This window comes from Hippopotamus amphibius, chromosome X (assembly GCF_030028045.1).
Source record: "Hippopotamus amphibius kiboko isolate mHipAmp2 chromosome X, mHipAmp2.hap2, whole genome shotgun sequence".
Taxonomy (NCBI): Eukaryota; Metazoa; Chordata; class Mammalia; order Artiodactyla; family Hippopotamidae; genus Hippopotamus; species Hippopotamus amphibius.
Window position 1 is genome coordinate 6547097 of NC_080203.1, and position 23302 is coordinate 6570398.

General features: G+C 62.4%; 2 protein-coding genes across 5 annotated transcripts; one reads left to right on the top strand and one right to left on the bottom strand.

Moving 5' to 3' along the window:
- The first annotated feature begins 3284 nt into the window (after positions 1-3284).
- Positions 3285-4791, top strand: LOC130842498 (heat shock transcription factor, X-linked member 3-like). The gene is made up of 2 exons (XM_057719158.1): positions 3285-3770; positions 4192-4791. The coding sequence occupies exons 1-2, from the start codon at positions 3285-3287 to the stop codon at positions 4789-4791; spliced, it is 1086 nt and encodes a 361-aa protein (XP_057575141.1).
- Positions 4792-5433: 642 nt separating this feature from the next.
- Positions 5434-10769, bottom strand: EOLA1 (endothelium and lymphocyte associated ASCH domain 1). Of its 4 annotated transcripts, none has more exons than XM_057719360.1 (4): positions 10632-10769; positions 9641-9712; positions 7079-7358; positions 5434-6317 (listed from the first exon to the last, which is right to left on the bottom strand). In XM_057719360.1, exons 3-4 carry the CDS (start codon positions 7329-7331, stop codon positions 6094-6096), a joined length of 477 nt encoding a protein of 158 aa, XP_057575343.1. In that variant the 5' UTR covers positions 7332-7358; positions 9641-9712; positions 10632-10769; the 3' UTR covers positions 5434-6093. The 4 variants fall into 4 exon arrangements, 3 of the variants coding, with proteins under 3 accessions (XP_057575343.1, XP_057575345.1, XP_057575344.1); XM_057719362.1 differs by having other exon boundaries at positions 10640-10748; XM_057719361.1 differs by lacking the exon at positions 10632-10769 and adding an exon at positions 9854-10608.
- Positions 10770-23302: the final 12533 nt, after the last annotated feature.

Consider the following 23302-nt stretch of genomic DNA (forward strand, 5'->3'; position numbering starts at 1 on the left):
TGTTGAGCCGCATATTCTCTCACATGACCTGGACAAGAAACCACCCACCCAACTGCTAGAGGGGAGTGGGGAAGGGTCTGGGGCCAAACTGTAGGAGAAATAACTGCTAATCATCAACGTTCCACCAGACGCCAGGCCCTGCGAGGTGCTTCACGGACCTGACGCGCGTCCCTGCAGCCCTACGAGACAGAGCTCCTCACAGCCACCCGCTTCACAGGCGCAGGACCTGAGGCCACGGGCCGGGGAGTCTTCCCAGGGTCCCGTGCTCATACGTGACGGGGCGGAGACTAGAGCCCGCGCCGTTCCGCCCACCCCAGCCCTTGGGCGACCTTCCGACGGGCCATTCGTTTCTCTTCTCAGTGCTACGTGATGCCTTTCAGGTGACAAAAAGCAGGCCCAAGAGAGGAAGGCGACAAAAGGACAACCAGACAGCGTGGGGCGTGTCTGCGGTGTCGAGAGGCGCCTCTGCCAGGTGCCGGCCTTTCTGTCCAGGCCCGGCAGCTTCCCGCGGGACAGTGCCCGGTCCCTTCTCTTGCCCTGGGGCCCTCCTGTCTAGCTGGAAGTGGGCCTGCTCAGCTCCTCATGGCTGAGCCACAGGGGTGGGGGGGCGCACTGAGGCTGATGGGACTGAGTGTAAGGCCCCAGTACCTACTGCGAACAGGCCCCTCCAGGAGCCTGCTCACATACTGGAGGGCAGCTACCACTGGCGGACACCCCGAGACTCCAGGTCTCCCTGGCGGCATCGAGGGAGGGGAGGAGGGGATCGGTGGGAGGGCCTCCAGGCTGGGGGCACCAGGGCGGGGAAGCCACGTGCAGGGGCCAGAGAGCGAGGCTGGGAAAGGCAGACCTTGGACGTCACCAGGGCTCGTGTCTGCGCCACTCAAGCATCCCGAGCCATGGCTGCGAAAGAGCCCTCGGTGCCACACAAACCCACTGCCGGGCCCGGGTGGCGCCCGGGAGGGAGGGGCACCAGGAAGGAGGCGGCTCCCATGGGAGCCAGGGGGCGAGGGAGGGCCCGAGGGAGGGGGCGGCAGGCGAGGCCACACAGCCAGGCCCGCCCACGGAGGCCTCGGCCTTCGGGCCCCTTCTGAGGAGCCACCAGCGGCCTCCACGGAAATTTGCAGCCTCCAGCAAGGTCGAGTCCGCACCGGAGGAACTGACCGGAAGGAATGCTTTGTAAACCTGTTCAGAGGCACAAAGACCAGGGAGCAAGCCCGAATCCAGGCCTGGGAGCTCCTTCCAGGACACCAGTCCTTAGGCTGCAAGGCACCTCGGGAGATCCTCTTCCACACCCTCTCCGCTCTCCCCTTCCAGCAACAAGGCAGCGGCCCTCAGAGAGGGCAAACGTGCCTGCTTAGTGGCAGAGGACAGGGACCTAGGATTCTCGCAGATGGGCCTTTCCAAGGTGCCCCTCTGTCCCCTACACAGTGACCATGCAGAACAAAGATGCCCAGAACAGCTGGAGAACACGCGTCCCCAAACCCGCTGTCTGTCCTCCCGCCTGCGGTGAGGACGGACGGCTCGCATTCGGGTTTCAGCCCGTCCCACACCCAGATCCTCATCTGTTTTCAAATACACGTGGACGGGGGCTTCCTCTGGTCCCATCGAGCTCAGCAAGCAGGACGTTTCAGTGGGAGTGAGTCTGTGTAAAGCAGGCCCCTTGAGATGCAGATACAGAGAATGGACTGGAGAACACGAGGTATGGGAGGGGGCGGGGGGTGAAGGGGAACCTGAGACGAAGCGAGAGAGTAGCACAGACATATATATACTACCAACTGTAAAATAGTCAGTGGGAAGTTGTATAACAAAGGGAGTCCAACTCGAGGATGGAAGATGCCTTAGAGGACTGGGGCAGGGAGGGTGGGGGGGACTCGAGGGGGGGGGGGAGTCAAGGAAGGGAGGGAATACGGGGATATGTGTATAAAAACAGATGATTGAACCTGGTGTACCCCCAAAAAAATAAAAAATAAAAAAAATAAAAATAAATAATAAAAAAAAAGCAGGCCCCTTGAAAGTGTCTAACCTGACACCAGAAACAATCATTCAATGAACCTGCTGGCAAGGTAAGGGCAGGACAGGGCCCCAGTGGTGGGCGGGGGGCGGGCGTGGGGAAGCAGAGCCCGGCCAGCCTGGGAGGCGACCACGAAAATGCTCGCTTTCACCAGAACAGGCCATACGCTGAAGCCCCACATCAAGCCCCTTCCAGGGCAAGGACACACGGAGACCTCAGTTGGACGTGGGAGGCCCGGATCTCGGGGAGCAGAAGCCAAACCACCCCACTGGGGAAAGGAGACAGGGCTTTAGAGGCGGCCTCCAGGGAGGCTGAATCCGAGGGTCTGGAAAGGCCACGGGAAAAGGACACACACAGGTGTCCTAAAAGGGAGCGCCCTTGGGCCACGAGAAGAGTTGCTATGGGAAGAAACGGACGCTGAAGTCAATCCCACCGTGATCTGGAGAGGGATGAGGTCTGGGGGTGGGCAGAGCTCAAAAGGAGGCTCAAAGCTCAGTGGAGGACACGGCTGTGCCCTCCCACGCAGCGTCACGTGGAGGGCCGTGTCAGAGGTGCTTGGGGAACGCTCGAGTTGTGTGTGAGGTCGGGCACGGCCCCACTCTGGGGACAGCTTGACCCGGGGGGCAGGAAAACAGGACTCTTTGTCTGAGCCCATCTGAGCGGGACGGCCCAACTGGCAGGAAGAGCCGGAAGAGACCAAACCCAGGGTGGGGCGGGCCCCGACTCGGGCGAGGCCAACCAGCCCACTAGGAACCCCCATCTTCTGGGAGGGCAGTCGCCAGGGGCCCGTCTGAGCCCTGCGATCTTGGTGGCAGCCAGAGTACGACTCGCAAGGGCCTGGCCCTGGAGGAAATCGGAAGCCAGGAACAGTCCCGCCCCTGCCCCCCCCCACCCCCACCTCTAGGGAGGGGAGTGGAGATAGGATCACGCTTCTGGACGCATCCAGGGCCTGACCCCTTGAAACCAGGTGCCTGGCACCAGATGGGAGACTTCTCCGGGAGCCTAAACCACACTTTTCGATCCTTTTAGGAAACAGGCTGGGGGCCCCGGCCCCTCCCCCACACTTGGCCAGGCTCCTCTCCAGACCACCTTTCTGACATCACGTGCACATAAAGACGATGGCGACCTTAGTGGCTGGCTGCCCCGCTACCGAGATTCCGGAATCCTGTGAACATTACACATTGGGCCTCCCCGCTCTGGTCCGAGGCATTTCTGCCCAAGCGTTCAGCGATCCGGTCTCGGGTAGCGAAGGCTCCTGACCTAGACTGCCTTCATGGCTAGTGAGAGTAGCGATGAGGCGTGTGCAGCCACGCTGGCCCCATCGGCTGGGGCGGAGCCCGCAACAGGGGACCCCTCTCATTCACCCCTGGATCCACATGTGGATCCAGGGGAGATTTCGGAGAAGCACGGGGACCCGGCCGAGGGCCCGGGGCCCGGCTCTGAGGACGCCCCAGCAGCACAGGGCCCAGACCAAGGTGCGGCCAAGCAGGAAGGAAACAACGATATCCTTGGGCTCTCCTTCCCAAGAAAGCTGTGGATGATAGTGGAGGACGAGGCCTTCACCTCTGTGCGCTGGAACAACGCGGGAGACATGGTGATCGTCGAAGCAGACCTCTTCCAGAGGGAGATTCTTCACCGGATGGGAGCAGACAGGATCTTTGAAACCGACAGCTTGAAGACTTTCATCCGCCAGCTGAACCTGTACGGATTCAGGAAGATACGCCCAACCAGCCACTCTCCACGGAAGAAGAGGCTGATGGTAAAGTAGAAAGCCCTTCTGTTGCCCCGGTCCTCTGTTACTCAAGCACCTTCTGGGGTGACCACGGGAGCCACGCGCCGAATGGGTTTCACTTCCGAGCGTGCCCTTTTCACGTGGAAGGGCAGTTGAGGAAAGATGAGAAGTGAGAGTGTGTCGTATTAAGACCCACGCCTTTGCAGAGACCCCGCAGGCGTGACTACACACCCCGAGAGGCCACTAGATGTCAGGGGGCGACAGTCACACCTCGAGCTAGGGTTGCCTCGGGGAGCGCACACTCTAGGGCGTCATGACCTGCCAGGAATGTAAAGAGACCGCTTCTCCACAGTCAAAGGAGACCCTTATGATGCGGGGGCGGGGGGCGGGCGGCAGGGAGAACGGGTATTTTCTCCCAGGATGGCGAAAGTGACTCCTTTCGTTTCAGATCTACCGCAACTGCAACTTTAAGAGAGACAACCCTCTGCTCATCGAGAACATTCAGAGGAAAGGCGGCCCGAGACCAATCGCTTGGCCCGGCACCAGCGCAACGACCCCAAAGACAAAGAAGCACGTGGCGGCTACCCGATGCTCGCCACGAATCCATCGCGACAATTCCCCTGATTCCACCAAAGGGGCCCACAGAAAGGTCCGGAAGGAGGCCCCCACTGCTCAGGGGCCCAGCAGTACCCGACCTTTCCCGTTCTCTGGCATGTGGTCTATGAGCAGTATAGCCAGAGGGGTGGCACAACAACATCCCCCCGGCGAGCAGGGCAGCCCGAGTGGGGAGGGCACCTCCAGGAACGTCATCTTTGTGCCCCCGGCTATCGCCGGAAGGGATGGTACAGGGGAACTGCCCACCGCCCCTCCGGTTTACCCAGGTTATAGCTCGGTGGTGTCTCTCTATAACACCTGTTACTCCATCCTGCTGGCGGCCCTCTCGGCCATGGCCCCGAACGAGGCCCCGCAGGCGGAGGAGGAGCAAGAGGGCTCCTCAGATTACAAGTGTGCCCTCTGCGAGCAGTTCAAGGAAAACCCCAATCCCTGAGCTCGCAGGCCACCGGGGACCCAGAAAGCCCCATCGGGGGCCCACACATCTATTTTTGGCTCTAATAAAGATAAGCACCGCTCCACGGGAGCAAAGAAAGAATCAAATGAGACCTGCGAGTCTGTGTTCTTTCTCGCCACCTCTACAAGGCCCACAGGTCACCAGACGGGCCTGACGAGGCTGCCCGCCCACGCCCCAGGCAGGCTCTGGTCCCCGCCAGCCCCCTTTCACTAGAGGCAGCCGCACGTCCCCCTCGCCCACGGACGTGGCCCGGGAGCGCTGAGGCCAGTGCAGGACGGGCTGGTCCCCGGGCCTCGCCCGCTGCTCAGCCTGGGCCCGGGCACAGCCTGGCTACTGACCTCGCGGCTGTCACCTTCCATTAGTCAGGCGTCCTGAAGCAGAAGGGTCTTGCTCCTGGTCCCCTATGACGCCAGAACTTTCTGATCAGCAACTGAGCGTCTCCTGCTCACGATCCAGGGGCGTCACATGGAGGCCTGCCGGAAAGCAGGCCCCCCCGGCCCCCCCTCCCTTCCTCTACCGCCCCGCCCCACCCCCCCCAGGGATGCGTGAGCAGAGACAGGCCATTCCGTCCAACGCCTGGGGGAAAGCCCAGCACCCTCAGAGGTAACAACAACTAGAAACCGTGCTAACAAATGACCCCCAAGCCCACAGACAAGTAAAAGGTTTCCACAAAGTGAACACCAGCCCTTGTTGCCGCTTTGCCCTCAGAGCTGTGTTTAGGAGCCCGTCTTTGGACGAGACGCGGCCGGGCAGCGCGTCTAACACACACGCTTCCAGGGCCAAGGGACACTTTACAACAGGGCAAGGGTCACCTGCCAGGACAGACCGCGCCCCGATTCTGGGCCCGTGGGCCTCTCCCGCCTGCACGAGGCCCGCCCCTGGCCTTCCCCCGTCGTCCCCCGATGCGGGCAAACACCTGGGAGTTTTGACCAGAACAAGGAGGGGAAAACACAGTCCTCTCGACACACATTTCTTTCAACCACCCAGAATCAGCAGGGCCAAGGCGCGCGGCGACGCCCTCTTTTCCCAAAGGTCAAAGTCCTCAAGGCTCTGTCCTTGAGCCCACAGCGGCGCCGCACGAGGAGGGCCCCGGCCCCCCGGCCCCGCACCAGGCGGGCCCACCTGCTTCCGTGAACAGCACGGCGCGGGCAGCACTGCCCAGGGCAGGGCCAACTCGGCCCTGAGCAGACGTGCACGTGTGGGGCGAGAAGGCGAGTGGACGGTGTCCCTGTCGCGATGAGCGAGCCTCTCGGTCCCCTTCCTCTCAAGAGTCCAGTCCGGTCAGACCTCCTGCCCCAAGGGGATCAGGTGCTCGGGGATGTCCACCTGGAAGACGTCCTTCCCGCCTCTCGCGGGCACCGGCTGCCGCAGCCAGCGCGGGTTGGTGAGCGCCGTCAGGTACTTGTGCTGCAGGCTGGGCAGCACGGCCTGATTCTCCAGCTCCGCAACCTCGTCGGGACCTAAGTTCTCTGGGCACAGCAGGGTGTCCCCGATGTCAACCAGCCCTGCGCACAAAGACAGACGCACACAGACGGAGAACAAGGTGAGTCAACGTCGCCAGCGCGAGAGACCAAGGGCATGTCGCCCAGGGGACCCGGGGTGAACGGGGTCCCTCTGGCTGCGCCTTTCCGACGTGCTGACCTCAGTTCAGGGAACTCATTCCGGCCGAGACCCAGGGAGGGAGGGACGGAGAGCAAGGAAGAGGAGAGGCCTGCTCCTCCGTGACACCACCCCAGGCACGGGCGGCTCCCAGCCCGACCTCCGTAGGCAGCAGCCACAGATCAGGAAGCCTGGCCACTGCGGGGAGCCCACGGGCGAGCAGGTCCCCAGGCCACGCACCAGGTGACAGGTGATGATGCCGGACCTCCCCCCACCCCCCCACCCCCAGCGCTTAGGGCACTTGCTCGGGAGGACGCAGGCTGCGGGGGTCGGGCGGCTGTGTGCGGCCTGAGTCCGCAGACCCCCCACCCACTCCGGGTGCTGTGCTGCCTCTCATGGTCTCTGCCACGCGCGCGCACACACACGTACACACCCAGAGGCAAGAGCCACGTGCAGAGCTGGACCCGCCTCTGCCTCTCAGAGCACAAAGGGGGCCTGAGGCCCAGGGCCGCGGTCAGGGAACCCCGGCCCATGGACCCCGCGGCCCCTCTGAAGGTGCGCTGCTTCAAGAACCCACCGGGTCAAAAGACAACCAGAGACCGAAACCCGGGTGAGACCCCCGGGGGGGGGGGGTGGGGGCGGGGGGGGGCGGGAGGCGAGCACTTACCGGCTACCACGCCGCGGCCGAACTTCTCCCCGTCCCGCAGCAAGGCCTGCACGTGAGCGGGGCTCATCCCCAGCCTCTCCACCAGCAGCTCCCTCCAGGCCGCGTCCTCCCAGTCCCGGCGCGCGACGTGCACCGCCAGGGTGCGGTGCCGGTGGCCGCTGAGCACCGGCCGCCACCGCGTCTCCAGGGTCTTCACCCCATTTAAGACGAAACCCGCGTAGGGCTGCCGGAAGGACAGGCAGCCGAACTTCATCTCCCAGAGCTCCCAGGGCCTCACGCGCTGCCGGAACACAGAACCACCTCGGGGAGCAGCCTGACGCGACGGCCTCCGAGCTCGCGGCCCGGGGGCCGGACCTCAGCCCCGTGGGCCCCGGGCCCCCGGCAAGTCCTCTGACCCGGACGGGGGCACCTGAGAGAGCCAGCTCCTTCCAGCTGTCTCCCCGCCCTCAGCTGCCAGGGGGTGGCCACCTGGAGGATCTGTCCAGCAGGGAGGGCGGGACAGGGACGGAGAGGCACGTGGGCAGTGCCAGGACAGAGGCGCACAGAGGAGGGACGGCCCCTTGGCTGCACAGCCCAGCGGCCGGGCTCTGGCCCCCTCCCGGCACTGACGGGGACGGTCCTGCGCTTGGCTTCTCCCCCGCCCCCGCCCCCACCCCCTCAGCTCCCTGGCCCTGCCACTACCCGTGCTCCCAAGCTCCCCCAGCTCCCCGCCCGGACCCCAGGGCTGCTGGGCGCAAATCCCTGGTAACCAACCAACCCCAGGGCCCTGGGGACGCCGTGGATCTCAGACGGCCCTGCCAGGGGTCACTTCCCCACGCCTCGGGAGCCACCCTCCTCCCACGCTTCCCTGCACCACTGCCTGCCCGGTCCGCAGATGCTCCCACCCCGGCCCGGAGCCCAGAGGAAGGACCCATGAGGGCAGGAACTGCTGGCACGGGCGCCCGCTCCGCCTCCAGGCCAGGCCCTGGGACGGGCAGCGACCAGGGCTCAGGGAATTCAACCCTCCAGTAACCCAGCAGGTTACCGTCACCCGGCCCTACAGCTGAGGACCCGCCCAGGGATAGAGAGCGCATGATTCCAGGGAACCTGACTCCACGCACCCCTGTCCTGGAGGGGGACCCCAGCTCGCTGAGGACAGAGGAGGAGCAGAGCCGCGGGCCAGAACCGCAGCCGGGTCACAGCTCTGCTCGGCGCCTCTGTTTCCACGTGGCTGTGAGGACGGGGGACGAGGCCCCAAAGGCACCAGCCCAGGACCTTCCAGGGCCTTCCTTCCCCGAGCACAGCAGCCACATTTCCCACAGGGCCCGGAGGCCCCCCGTGACCCGGCTCCTCCTCTGGCTGCCCGCTCTCCTGGCCCCTGGATTCACCCCCTGCAGCCACGAGCGCTTCCTTCCATCCCTGGAACATTCCACATGTGTTCCTACCTCAGAGCCTCTGTAGGCGGTTAGGCGTCACACCGTGTCCCACCAAATTCACGTGCAGAAGTCTCAATCCCAACTACCACAGAGCGTGGCCTTACATACACAGGAAAGGTCTTCACAGAGGTGATGAAGGTCCAAGGAGCTCATCAGGACTGACCCTCCTCCCACAGGATGCGTGTGCCCATGAAAGGGGGACATTTACAGACGGGCGGGCCCACAGGAGAACTCCATGTGAAGGTGAAGGGGAGCTCTCCAAGCCCTGGGACGCCAACCCTTGCCAGCAGAGCTCCGGAAGTGAGGGGGGAGGGACGGGACAGGGTCTCCCCACAGCCCTCACGAGAGCCAACATCAGCAACACCTAGATCTGGGGCTCCTAGCCTCCAGAACCGCAAGGCAATACATCCCGTAGTTTAAGCCACCCAGCGTGCGGGACTCTGACACCACCGCCCGGCCACACAAACACGGAGGGTCAGCTCTGTCCCGGACATCTCCCCACGGGGCGGGGAGGGGCTGACTTCTCCACTCACAGCACCTCAGGAACACTCCTTCGCATCTGTACACCTTCATCTGTCACATTTCCACCGCCTACACGGTATCCCGTTGTCGGCTGTCCCACAGGTTCCTGACTCTTCCCCCACCGATGGGGACGCACAGACTGCCTGACGCTTTCTGCCACTACAGACACGCGACATGACCACACGCCGCGGCCGGAAGACCCGCGTAGGAGGAGGCCCGGGGCACACGGCACACGCACCCGAGATGCTGACACACGCCAACACGGGGCCGGCTGCAAAGGCTCCGCGCGGACACCCTCCGACCACGGGCAAGGGTGCCGTGCCCTCACGCCCTGGCTGGCCCCAAGCATCGACATCCCGCTGAACCTCTGCCAACCTGATGGGTGACCAAGGGTCGGCCTCTTCATTGCGTTTGGCTTCGTTACGAGGGAGGCTGGCCGGTCCCTGGGGCCCGGCCGTGTCTATGTCTTCTACTGGGGTACGTCACTGGATCCCAGGCTGGCCCAGTTTCCCCCACTCAGTTCTCAGCCAACCCCTTTCTCCTGGGCGCCACCAGAGCCCAACAATGAGACCTGAACGGCGTGGGCAGAACCCCTGGGGAAGAAGGGGGCTGAGGGTCCTCCTACCTCTTGGTGCAGAGGGTGCCTGCCTGGCGGCCAGAGGAGAAAACACTCTTCCACTTGTCTGGGCGTCTTCACCTGCACGAGGGCCAGAGGCACAAGGACGAAAGTCATCAGCTACAAGACAGCAATGCTGGCCAAAGAACCACTGCAGTCTCCTCCTCGGCAGGGACCACAGAGCCCCGGAACGCAGGAGGGCCCGACCGATGAGAAACACACCTTCCGGCCCACTCAGGGCTGGTTCTGCTCGTCGCGGCAGCGGGACTGTCCTCCCCCGGCTGGGCCAGGGACCCCACGATGCCTCCCCCGCAGCACAGAAACCCATCCCACAGGCGCCATGGTGATGTGACAGCCCAGCAGCCCCCGCGCCCAACAGGAGAAAACCACACCACCCCTCACGCTCCACGCGGGAAGGATCGGGGGGCCCCACAGTCCGTTCCCCTCAGTGGACTCCTGGGCGGGCCCCACCGGCAGGGGAGCCGCCGACAAGCAGCTGAGCCCCGCAGGGCCGGGGGTCGGGGGGCCCGCGTGAGGTCACAGCCCGGGGGCCGAGCGGGAGGCGGGAGGGCAGGACTGCGGGCGGCTGCTGCGTGTGGACCAGCGCATCGCCGGGGCACGCACGCGGAAAGACGGCGGGCGGGGACCAGGGCGGTGGAGGGGACAGGAAGGTGCAGCCTGGGCCCCCGGCGCGTGCGCCCAGCCGCGGAGCCCGGGAACCTCCCGCCCGGGGGTACGGTCGGCGGACGCGGCGGGTCCCCGCTGCCTGCGGGCGGGGCGCGTCGCGGGCGCGCTGGGCCGGCCCGGCTGCGGCCACTGCACAGGACAGTCGCCCGCCTCGGGGACCCGGCACCGCTGCCGGGTGACAGGCGCGCTGGCGGGAACCGCGCCGCGCGCACAGACGCTGACGCCCCCCATTTCCGGGGTGGGCGCAGCCACGGGCCCACCGTACGCACGCGGGCACGCAAGCACGCGGGCACGCCGTTACGTAAAGACGCACCTACGAACCAAGGCGCGTTCCCTGCAGGCCCCGGCCGCTAGGGGACGAAGTAGGACGCGCCGGGCTCTGAGGGCGCCGATGGCCGCGCGGGTAGGAGGTTCGGGACCGGCGGCTGGGAGCGGGACCCGAGGAGCCGGAAGTGGGCTGGGGAGCTGGGCGGAAGGGAAGGGGCGGGGCTGGAGCAAGGAGCGGGGGCGGAGCGGGGGGAGGGGCAGAGCGAAGGTGGGAGGAGCTCGGGGAGGGCGGGGCGGAGCTCCGGGAGGGCGGAGCTGGGGGAGGGGCAGCGCTGAGGCGGGAGGGGAATGGGGGAGGGGCAGCGCGGGGTGGGAGGAGCTGGGGGAGGGCGGGGCGGAGCTGCTGAGGCAGGAGCAGGGCAGAGGTGGGAGGAGCTCGGCTCGGGCGGGGCGGAGCTGGGGAAGGGGCGGGGCCAAGGTGTGAGACGCTGGGGAGGGGAGAGGCGGAGCTGGGACCAGGGCAGGGCGGAGCTGCGGGAGGAGCTGGGGGAGGAGTATCTGCCGCTGAAATGTGGGAAAGAGCTGCGGGAGGAGGAGCTTCTGCAGGCGGGGCCGAGCTGCGGAGGAGCTTCCAGGAGGAGGAGCAGCTGAGGGAGGAGCAGGGTAGGTAAGGGGAGGAGTGGGGCGGCAAGGGGAGGAGTGGGGCGGGGCGGGCTTAAAGGACCCGGGGCAGAGGTGCGAGGAGCTGGGGCAGGAATAGCTGAGGCTGAAGTGGGGATGAGAGCTGGGTGAGCGGGAAGCTGAGCTGGGGCGGAGCTGGGGAAAAGCTGGGGAGGTGCGGGCGGGGGTGGAGCCACAGCAGGAGCGTCGGGGAGCAGATGCGGCTGGAGCTTTGGGCCCTGCGATCCCCGGGAGGGTGGGCGCGGCCAGCTCAGTGGCGGGGGCCAGGCTGTGCCCTCTTGAGTCCCTTGCTTAGGGGTCCAGGCTGCGCCGCCGCAGTCGGCGAGAGTCAAAGTGGCAACGACCCAGGGTCCTTCGAGACGGAACCCGAGGCTCCCAGTGGACCCCAGGAGGCGGGGAGGCGGCCAGCGGGCGGGGCCCCTGGGCTGAGTCCAGCACCACCTCCGGGCCGAGTGCCCAGGCCGGCTCCCCTCCGAGCCGCCCTGGGGCTGCCGGCCGGGTGCTGAGAGACAGTCTTTCTCTGGCGTTTTTGCAGGTGGGAAGAAAAACCCTCCCTCGGTTTCCTGCTGCCCCTGGGGCCTGGCATGTCCCAGACAAGGCCAGCTCCCCCTTCAGAGCTGCTTCCTGTCCTCTTCCTCTCAGCTGGGGGCTCGGCCCACGCAGGGCCGCCCGGCTGGCTCTGCTCCTTGCGTTCCTTACCGCTGCCCCCTCCCATGTCCTTGGTGACCCAGTCCCGGGTCCCTGCCTCCCAAGTGCCTGATCAGGAGAAACGCCCCTCTTCTTGTCCCCTCTGCTACCTGCCGAGTTCAGATCTCATGGGCTGGCCCGGTGCTGTCACCTGAGCCCCCCCACCCCACCCCGGGCCTGGACGCCTCCTGTCTCTGCTCCTCCAGTGGGTGCCCCCCAGGCCATCAGTTCCGTGTCACAGCGCACGCCTGTCTTCGTCAACCCCGGACCGAAAACCCTGCCGAGCCCTCTCCTGTGTAAGCCCCGACGCCTCTTTGGTGCCCCGGGAGGCCCTTCCAGTGGGCCCAGCTCTCCCTCCTTGTCGCCCAGCACCCTGGGTGCTGGCGCTGTCCCTGCACCCGGCGCGCACGCGCTCTCCCGGGACCCGCACTGGGGCACGTGAGGTTCCCACGCCTGGACGGCTGGCTCCTCTTGTCCTGCCCAACTCCTGTCCTCCTTGCGGGCACAACGGTAAGGTGCCCTTGTCCGCCCGCCCCGAGCATCAGGCGCTCCTGGCTGGGAGCTCTGGTGGCGCTCTGTACCTTCCGCCCCCGGGCTCTTCCTCCCGGGCTGGAGCTGCTCTCCCCGAGGCCCCTTCCGGGGCGCCGGGTCCCGGGAAGAGGAGGACAGGGTCTTCCTGGTGCCTGTAAGCCGGGCGCCCTACTCAGCTGCTGCTGAGGGAGTGTGGACTCAACAGAGCACTGCTTTCTCTTCCAGCGCGCTGGCCCACTGTCCTTGCAGAAGCCCGAGGAAACAGGAATGCCGGCCGGCCACGAGGTGAGGGGCGGAGGTGCCTTCATGGAGCTGAGGCCTCAGGGCCGCGGGGGGCACCGGTGATCACCAGATCCAGCTCCCTCCATGCCGGCGTGCCCTCCTCGGCTCCTCACCCCAAGGGTGGTTCCCAGCTGCGTCCAGACACCCCAGAACCTCCTCCTAGTGGTTTCAAATCATGAGGGAGGGTCCCGTGAGTGGTGGGTGGGCTGCTGGTGTTCCTCCCGAATCCTGTTTTTGAAGAACCAGAGCTTGACAGTTGAGCTAGAGACATCTGATGTGTGGCTGCTGGTGGGGCCAGCGGTGATGGCGCTACCTCAGGACTCCCTCTCTGACCCTCCCGAGTGTGCTGAGAGGTGGGAGCCCCGGGTCCCCCAGGCAGCAAGGTGGGAAGTGTGCTCTGATGAGGGGGCGGTCCAGGGGGAGTGGCTGCCTGGCCGGTTCACTGCCCATGGGCGGGCCCAGGAGGAATGGCCTGGCTGTGTTGCAGGTGGGCCTGGGGTGGCGATTGAAGCCCCTGCAAGAGGGACCCCTTTGCAACTCGGTCTTGATCTCTGTACAAGGAAGCAGGCACTGAGCCTTAAAAGCATCTGGTTTCTGAATTCCTGGGGACGTTTTCTCCACCTGCTGCTTCCCACGCCCTCCAGGAGCAATGTCCTGGCAGAAACAGGCCTTCTCCCCTCTCTCTCTGCTCCTCTGGGTGTCAGCCTTGGCCTCTGGCCTGGCTGCTCCCACATTCCGCTGCTCAGGGCTGCCGGCCCCTCCCAGCGCCTGTGCCTGGGCTGCACCCTACCTCACAGGAGTGAGTCTCCTCCTCAAGCTCTGCTTCTTCCCCAGAGGCACTTCCATCCCCCAAGGCACCCCGTCTGCCTCTTAGGAAGTCCTTGCCGTTTCTGCCACGGCTCTTTGGGGGACGGTCCCCCCAGGACATCACCTCCTCTAGGAGCCCAGGGCACCTGCTGGGGTCAGCTTCCCTTTCTGCCCCTCCCCATGGCACCAGCAGACCTCACTGTCCCCGCGGCCTTTCTGGGCTCTTGCCTTTGCAGTCCTTCTGGGCTCTTGCCTTTGCGGTCCTTCTGGGCTCTTGCCTTTGCGGTGGCTTCTCCTTCTCATCCCAGGTGACCTGGGTCCATCCAGCCCCCCACCACCACCCCAGCTGGGTGTTTGGAGGCCTGGAGAGGGTTCCAGTTCGCTCCTGCCGCACATTTTGGGGCGCCACCAGTCTGGGACAGGCTCGACCCAGAGTCTCGGTTTCCCTCGTGTCCTGCTTGGCAGGGCTGGTTTTCTCTCTGAGATGCCTCTTGGCCCTCTTCCCACTGAGTGGCGTGTCCTTTTCTGTGCCGAGCTGTGGGAGCTCCTTTCGGGGTCCGGGTACTCATCCCGCCCTGGCTGTTTGTGTTCCAGATGCCTCCTCCTGCCCCTTGGGGGCTGCTTTCCTCCTCTCTTTGCAGGCCAGCTTTGGGCTCAGTCAGTATTCGAGGAAGACTCTCCATATGGTAAGTGCCCCAAAGCTCAGGGCGTGTCCCAGCGGCTCTCCCGCTGGAGGGCGCCGTCCACCCCCAGGCCCGCCACCAGGGGGGAGCGGTCCCCGAGGAGATGGTGCCCTGGCGTGCAGCGCTCTGCCCGTGAGAAAGGGGCCCTTCTTGTCTGTGTAAGTCACTCGGTCACCACCTGGCTTTAGTACCGCGCCCTGGACTCGCTCACGCAGGACAAGCCCCGGGGCAGCCGTGCAGCTGCTGCGGGAAGAAGGCCAGCCTTGTTTCCTCTGTCCCAGCTCCCGGTTTCCCTCCTGCCCCACACCTGGCCTGTGTCTAAGATGCGCTCCCCTGCCCCCGCCTTCCCCTCTGTCCCCTGGGCAGCTCCTGTCGGCCCGGTCCCTCTCCACACGGCCCAGATCGAGGGGTGCGGCCTCAGAACGGTACGTATGTCCGATTTTGTCTCAGTGACTGACCCTCCCGGACCTCGGGGAGAGGCTGCACACAGGGGACCTGCAGACGCTGGTGGCCGCTTTGCCGCCGCTGCTTGGGGTGGCGCCTGCACAGGGGACGTGGCACAGCACAGGGGGACCGTGGAGCTTCTGTCCACTTCTGGCGCTGCCCCACTCCCATTCCCATTACAGACCATCCTGTCCCCTCTGACTGGGGGCGGGGCATGCTCGCTTCTCTCTCCATCACCCCTGGGCTCTTGGGTCTATGCGCTCTTTCCTGTTCTCAGTCTCTGGGTGGATCAGCAATGACCCGGGCGCCAGGCCCTCCACAGCTGGAGGGGGCTTCCCAACATCAGGCTGCGGCCCAGCGAATGGGAACAGCTTATTCGTTGGCGAGATTCAGGAGCTGGGGGGAGGGGTGGTCTGGAGTGAGTGTTGGCATCCTGTAACCATGGTTACAGGGCTTGAATGAGGGGACCCACGTGCTCTGGGGGCAGGGCCCGCTGAGCCGCCTCTTGAGTATCTGTGCTCACCTTGGCGAGTTTGCAAAGTGTAGAAAGGGTGTGAAGCGTGTGGAGCGAAGGCCGCCCACGGGGCATCTCCCGGGGGCAAGAAGGTTCACAAGTTCACGAGCGGGGCGTGTCTCCCACGCTCTTTTTTTCTGCGTGTTTCTCCTTTACTCACTGGAGTTCATGCAGGCTTACCATCCGACCTTACACTTTTTCACTCACGTGACGTGTTACCCCAGGTTCGGAAGGATTCCTCGGGGGACATCTCCCTAAGCCCTGCACCTGGTCCTGCAGGATACTGGATTCCAGGCTCTCCCCACTCAAGATGGACTGGCGAGTCCTCGGGAAAGGCCCAGCGTTCCTTGGACCCTTGACACCCTCTGCTCAGAAACCCCCACCCAGGGGGTCCCCCCGAAGCGGCCGCAGAGACAGAGTTTATTGCGTCTCCCGTATCAGTGTCGAGTTGGACCCTGTATCTGACGGCCTCCAGCTGTCTGGTGTCCCGCCTGCCAGCGCTGGGTCTCCCGGCGGAGAGCCCGAGGTCCCTTTGGGAGGGGCCGGGGTCAGTCCAGTGTCTGCTTGTCATAGTGCCGCGCGGTCCTTCCCCGGGGGACCCGCCACGTCCTTGGGCCAGGTCTGAGCACTGGTTCCAGGTCTGAGCACTGGCTCAGGGGCAGAACCTGGGCTCGGGGTCCTGGTGTGTTTCTTGCGGTGGCGCCCTCGGCCTCCTGCCACCCGGGCTTGCTCTTCCGAGCGTCCGTTGTAGACGTACCTTGGTCGTTCGCCCATCCGTGGAGCCCCGGGAAGCCGCGTTGCATTGACCTCCTGCCCCGCTCTGTGGGTCAGGGCTCCTCCCGGTCCATGGTGGCCATCGCCATCGCCCCTGGCTTCTGGCCGCTCGGTGCCACCCCATGACCTCTGCTGCTGTCCCTGGGGGAGGGGGGAGGGCGGGAGTCATCCCTTTCCTCCCTCTCCAGGCCCGGCGCCCTGCCTGTGTCGTGGAGTGACTTCCCTCTGCTTGGGGGCCTGGCGGCAGGCTGACCACCTCTTCCCACGTTTCCTGCACGTCCTGCCTGTAGTGCTGCAGGTCCCCCAGCAAGTCCGGGTGGCTGGCTCCCCTGTCTCCTGGGACGGAGGGCACCTGTGGGGAAGGACGCGGGTCACCTTTGCTCCCTCGGGGCTGAGGTGGGGCCACCAGCTCTTTCTGGGGAGGGGTGGGCCGCAGGCTCAGAGGTTCAGAGGTGTCTGGGGAGTCCCGGCCTTCCGGGGCCTCCTCCCAGTCTCCCTGGCCCTCGTGTCGGGGATGCAGGTTTTCGCAAGTGGGCCTCTGAGGCTGGCGGGACAGACCTGCCTTGGTTCAGCGTTCAGCGTCTTTGAGGTTCAGCCACTCCTGTGGAACCCTGGGTCGGATGTTTGTCCGCTGCCTGGGGTGGGGGCCCCTTTGTAAGATACCGGGGAGACCCTGGGGACCCCCTCACCCTTGGTCCTCACTCTGCTCCTCACCCTAAGCTGCTCATCCGCCTGCGGTCGGCCAAGCAAAGAAGTCACCTCCCTCTGTTGCCCCACGTTCCACACGCCTGGATCATCTCGCCTGCCAGGAAATTCCTCTGCCCCTGCCAGTCCAGCGAAAGTTCCTGCGTGAAAGTTCTGGCAGCTGGGCTGTGGCCTTGTGCCCGGGGCTGTGTGCACACCGCCTGCCCCCGGGATGGGGTCCTGGTTGCCAGTGGCGGGTGATGACGACCCCGTACCAAGACCCCGTCTCACCACCCGCTCCTTGCACCGCTGCAGCGCCCGCCTCTCGGGTTGGGTCCCTCGGGAAGCTGATCCCGGGAGAGAGTGAGAGCCGGAGGCTGGCTGGGGACTCACACCCACCAAGGGGACAGGGAGCAAGCGGGGTCGGGCAGGGTGTCCCTTCCGCCTGTGATGTCGACCTGACGGTTTCTGCCAACCTGTCGGGGAGCGGCAGAGCACGGACGGGCACGAGAGGTCCCCCCAGTGGGCCCCGGCGGTCAGGCCCTCACGGGGCCTGAGGCCTTGCGATCCGTATGGACCAACCGGGAGAAGCAGCACCTGGAACTGGTGCCCGAGGGTGCTGTGTGCGCACCCAGGGCAGGGCGCCCGCTGCCTTGGCCAGGGCAGCACCGCGCTCTGCCCTGAGGCCGGCCTGGTGGGAGGTGCTTTGGCTTCTTGTGCGTCAGACGACAGCTGGGTCGGGCAGGGGATGACGTGCTTCCCGGGTGTTGGCTCACCGGCCATCTGTGAGCACCGGCGTAAGCGCAGCCTGATGGGAGAGGGCAGATCTGGGTGCCAGGCATCGTAAGGCAAAGCCCATTGAAGTCCTCGGACACCCGTCCCGGAAGAGGCTCCTTGACGGTGCAGGGACACGGGTGCCCACTCACCCCGTGTCACTCAGGGCCGGTGGGGGAGGGGCATCTCCCAGGCCGACCTGTACGGCGCAGAGTCTGAAACGAGGCAGGAGGGGAACGTGAAGAGCGGGGAACCGCTGTCTCAGAGCGCGGGCTGCTGAGGGCTTCAGAGAGGAGGGCCGGCGGGGCCTGGTCTTGGAGTGAGAAGGGTCCCCTTAGCTGGGAGATGGGGGAAGGGGTCCCTGGAAGGGCCAGGCACGTTCAGGGAACCGAGACCAGGTGCTTGTGGAGCCAGTTCACGGGAGCGTCGGGTGGGAAACTAGGCTGGGTCCCGCTCAGAGGCCGCCCTGAGGCATCTGGCCTGTGCCCTGCGTCCAGTGCATCAGTGCTCTCACCGGCTGTTTTAAAGGCAAACTGTTGCTTCTGTCCGTGAGACGAATTCACTGAAACACTCATTTGGTTAGTGGTTTGACACGCCTTTGTGTGCCTCCCACGGCCAGGCAGCAGGTAGACAAGAGAGGCACACGGGTGAGCAAGGTGTCGCCCCGTGTGGCCCCGGAGCCATCTTCCCGGGAAGAGCAGCGGCTCCGGCAGCAGGTGCCTGATTGGGGAAGGGGCCGACACGTTCGGGGAACTGAGACCAGGTGTGTGGCTGGAGCAGACAAGTGTATGGAGGGCCCCCGCCCAACACCATCCATTCAGGTCTACTGGGCATAGGAATTCTATTGATTTTGATGTGCTGTGAAGTTTCATTCATTGTCAATGCAGAGAAGTGTGTGTGCAGAGCTTCCCAGGCAAGCTGGGCAGGCTCCTGTCCACCACAGGGGCAGCGTCAGAGGAAGCACAAGCTCTGCTCTGCATCACAAACCTGGGGCTGATCCCTGGCACCACCACCGCTGGAGTGTGAGGTAAGGAAATCACTTTCCCTCTCTGAGTGTCAATTTCCTCATCTGAAGAATGGGCATAGTGTGAAAATCTCCCCATAGGGAGTTTTTAGTCTATCTGATGGGGGTGAGGATGACACAGGATGATTCACGAGAGCAATCTGTAAACCAGAAAGCACCTACTACACATACTGGTTGAAAAGGTGTCTCTGTTTTCCCAGGAAGGCTTTGCCAGGTAAGAAAGAGTGTGGGAATGCAGGCCCAAGACTTGAAGCCTGCAGCTGGGAGACAGGCAGACAGTGAAAAGCCTCTAGCTTGGAAAGGAGGAGGAGAACAGTGACACCATGGGCCCCCCGTCCCAGCGGTCCTTCAGGATGTGACCTGATTGGGCACTTGGGGGCCATCGGTGGGTTTTGACCAAAGATGTATAGTGGCCCCCGGACACAAGAGGAAGCAGCGTGAACTGAGTCAAACTGACAGCGTTTGAGAATTGGGGGCTGTAGCAGCGCCAGGAATGGGTGAAGCGGGTAGCTTCCTGGAACTGTGTGGGAGTTGCTGGCAGCCTGCTGCCTCGGGCAATATGGGTCCGTGACCTGCTCTCTACGATTCTGTCAGCCATGACACTTTGGCAACCAAAAGTGTTTTCACCAGCTTGACCTAAAGCCTTTTGGTGGTAAAACCAAAAAGGGATGATGGCATGAAGCTATTTATAGCATCCCGAATTTTCTGTATGTATCCCACTTGGTGTTAACAGTCATGAGGTTGACTGCAGAGGTGTTAGTGTGTTTGCTAGACCCTGCCAGGGGGTCACTGATAGGCGTTCTGTGTCCCCGTCATCTTTCTGTACCCGAAACTCCCATGGCCCCCAAGGCTTTGGGACAAAGCATTGTGCACATATGATACTAACACCAGTAAGAGCCAACATTTTTGGGGGACTGATGGGGCCCAAGTTTCCTGTATGTGTGACTTTCCTCCAGCCTTTGGCCAGCAGGGATTGCCTTCCTGGGACAGGCAGAACTGAGGCCCAGCCCCAGGTCAACCCGGATGACTAGACACCCCACCATCTGCCAAACTGCACCAGGATGTGGAATCTCACTTGGTACCAACCACAGTCTTGTGTGCTAGAAATGGGATGAACCTATATCTTTGAAATTCTGTCCACCATCTTGTTTCAAGAAATCCCGAGCCCTTTGCGGTCTCCCAGTGCAGGCCCACAAAGCCTGGGTCCCCCATACAATTCTGGGGTGTTGCATGATTTAGGAGTCTCTGATTTTGAGATGTCGGCGATGACACAGGAAGCTCGGCAGTGTCAGGCTCACCTGGTTGGCTTGATCTCATAGCACACTTCACAAGCGCCACGGGGGAAATGCAGCTGGAGGAGATGAGCCAAAAGGACACCACCAGTGCTGGTTGCTCTGCTGGGCAGCCCCCTCTGTCCCTGAGAAGCCCGTCTGTTAACTTTGGACAGGATGGAAAGATGCCTTCAGAGAGTGGCACCCAGGTCTCACTTGTTCCATGCTTAGTAGCTAATAATATTATCATTAGATTGCAAAGTCCATGTTTTCCCTGAGCAAAATTGAGGTTTTCTGGCAGCCCATGATCTGGGAGCTCTCTCTTGCTTGCCCACCCCTGCTTCTGTGCCTCAGTGACCCTCCGTGTACCCTGATTGCCTGTGAGGATGCACAGTGATCAGCCTCACAGTACAGGGCTGAGCAGCCCAGACCAGTGCCCTGGCCTGGGTTTGTCCTTGGCATTGTGGCATCCTGGCTCAGAGGCCAGGGTTTAAGTTCCAGCTCTGCTGGCGGTGAGATCTTGAGCCAGTGACGACCCTTCTCCAGCCTCAGGTCACACACCTGTATGCTGGACATAGTAACAGTGCACAGTCCCTGGGGCAGCAGGGAGGATTGCATGAGTTGAAAGGCTGGGATGAATTTGGTGCGCAAAGATGTTATGGGTAAGAGAAGCAGGAAAACTATGTTGGGGTCTTTTGTCCGCCTTTAGGCCCCACCACCGGCTGACAATGGCAGAAAAAGTGCTCAATGCCACCTTGCCGCCAGCCTGCTGTCATGTCCCTCTGGAGTCCTGGGGTCTGGTTCTTTAAGCACCTTGTTGTTGATGTAGAAGACAAGTTACACTGGAAATGGGAAGTCAGACTTGCTCTGCCCATAGTGCCATGAACGAGGCACCAGGAAGATGCCCCTCTTGCTCCCTGGAGCCTGTCGGGCAACTGGGTAGGCATCACCTGAGTGAAGGCTAAAGCCCCCCATGCCACAGGCTCCAGAACTGGAAACATTTCATTGGCCCAGCTGGCATTTCTCTCAAGTTCACAAGCCATGGCGTGGGACTCAGGAGAGATGGTGATCGCTGTGGCTGTGCCCCAGTGAGGCTGGAGCTGGGGCAGGCCGGGTGGGCTGGGATTTGGAACTCCATAGGCAGAACCTGCTACCCACAGCCCCTGGTTATTGAGTACCTGCTGGACACTGGGAACAGACCCTTAGGCGGTCTCTTTGTGGGAATTCACATTTCCTTATGCAGCCGAGGGAAGTTTAGCAGCAGACCAGGACCACCCTGTGGAGCTAGGATGGAAATCACATCTGTCTGAAGGCAGAGCCCATGCCCATTTAATTGCCCCATCACATGGTCACTCCACGTGCCATCACTCAGCAAGGTGGGGGCTACAGGGCCAGCTGGAGGCAAACAAGCAGCACTCGGAGTTTGAAATCTTTGCTCCTACCCAGGATTCAAAGACACACTTGGGCTCCAAAACTCAGTGGAAAGAAATCCCAGCTTTTATTTATTTATTTATATTTATTTATTTTTGGCTGTGTTGGGTCTTTGTTGCTGCGTGCAGGCTTTCTCTAGTTGTGGTGAGCAGGGGCTTCTCTTGTTGCAGAGCACAGGCTCTAGGTGCTTGGGCTTCAGTAGTTATGGCATGCGGGGTCCCTAGTTGTGGCACATGGACTCAATAGTTGTGGCTCACAGGCTCTAGAGCACAGGCTCAGTAGTTGTGGTGCATGGGCTTAGTTGCTCCTTGGCATGTGGGATCTTCCCAGACCAGGGATCGAACCTGTCTCCCCTGCTTTGGCAGGTGGATTCTTAACCACTGTGCCAGCAGGGAAGTCCCGAGAAATCCCAGCTTTAAGGACTTTTGCAAGCTGCGTTTTGCCTGTGAACACACATGTCCTTTAGCAAGAATCCCCTGTGGTATGCCTTCCACCCAACTGTTTTTATTGAAGACTCTTAGAGAAGTTTCCCATATTGATAGACTTTGAAATGATGTTACAGAAATATCATGTCCCAGTTACACAAGGGGTGACGTCTGCTGCTTCTCAAATGCCACATTCCCGAATGCCACATTTCTTCAAGTAAAACACAGATGACAGCCTGCAGTATATAAGGAAATCACATCCTAGTAAAGACAGAACTGAAATTCTTGGCAAAGCATGTCATCCCTTTTACTTATCTTAAAATTACTAGTACCATATAAAATGGGGGCTTTTTTCCCCTCACCGAGCCAGTTGCTCCCCTTGCTACCTTTCTGGCGTAAACTATTAACTTCCTGAGGACACCTGTCTGACGAGGCTCGTGGTAATTCGCTGTACCACTGAAGATTCCTTCCACTTCTGTTCCCCCTCACCCCAAAGTGCCCCGTTTCTGGCCATCTTTAGCTGTTCCTTCTGTGGATGGACCCGTTTGCGCCTGAGGTGTGTTTCGTGGCACACCTATGAGAGGGGCCCCAGAGGGACATCACCCACGCCTCACGCTTGTTTTCCCAGCTCCACTTGTCCCCTGGCTTTTACTGCAGAAGTCCGGAGGAGGTGGGGGTTGCCCTGGCCATCCAGCTGTGGGCTCCTCTTCGCAAGAAACACTGGATTGTCAGAGCCTGGGAGCACAGATGTGCCGTGCAGCCTCTCCCTTCACACAGCAAGCCCCCCCCGCCCCCACTGTGAGAGTCCTTGAGGCCTCATTTTTCCCTTCCCTGAGGCTCTTTGTAAAGCAGGATCTGGGGGAATAAGTAGAAATCCTCCCTAGAAGGAAGAGGAACAGGAAAAACCAGGAGGAAGGGGGTGACCAGATGTAACCTCCTCATTCCGATGCATGCAGCACAAATGGGGGGGGGGGGAAGTCATACCTCACTCGGTGCAATACTTACAAAGATCTGATTAGGCATTTGTGGTTTGTTTTGTTTTAAGCTTATGGCTTCATCTTTATGTTTTAAGTAAATCAATCACCAATGAAGTAGCATCAGCAAACTCCAGTGCTTGGGAGGCCCCTGGTGGAGGCTTTTTAGAAATTCTCCACTTCCTAGCTCTGACAGCACTAGGGATGCCAGCTCCAAGCTAAAGGTCTGTCTGCCCACCCAGAGCCAAACTCACTGAATCAGTGGATGGCAGAATGGGAACATCTGGGCTTGAAGAGAAAATGAAGGAAAAAGAGAGTAGAGGGAAGGGAAGGAAAAGGAAGGATTGTTCACAAGATGATGCCAGATGTCCAGAGACAAATGGGACTGGGACCAACCTCTTCCACGATGAGAGAATCATCTCACCTTATAAAGTCCTTGGCACAGTATGTAACTTACGGCAGGAGCTCAGCAAATGTCAAGGCTGCAGTGATGCCCCGTCCCTCTTCTGCCCCCTCATGTTCCATAAGGCTTTCCTGCAACAGAATCAGATTCTGACTGTGATGCAATTCACTTTCACTTCCCAGGAGTCCCCAGCTAGAAACCAGGCTATTGCTGCTGTATCATCAAGACTGGGCAGCCCAAGATCCTCCTTCATCCACCTGGCACTCCCCACACAGAGAACCATCCAGCACATCTTGAGACAGCACTTCCAGGAACAGGGCCCTCAGTG

Coding starts and splice junctions, on each gene's coding strand:
- LOC130842498 (XM_057719158.1), top strand. CDS start 3,285: ATGGCTAGTGAGAGTAGCGATGAGGCGTGTGCAGCCACGCTGGCCCCA. Junction 3,771..4,191: donor CACGGAAGAAGAGGCTGATG/GTAAAGTAGAAA, acceptor CTTTCGTTTCAG/ATCTACCGCAACTGCAACTT.
- EOLA1 (XM_057719360.1), bottom strand. CDS start 7,331: ATGAAGTTCGGCTGCCTGTCCTTCCGGCAGCCCTACGCGGGTTTCGTC. Junction 6,318..7,078: donor CGGCCGCGGCGTGGTAGCCG/GTAAGTGCTCGC, acceptor CTTTGTGCGCAG/GGCTGGTTGACATCGGGGAC.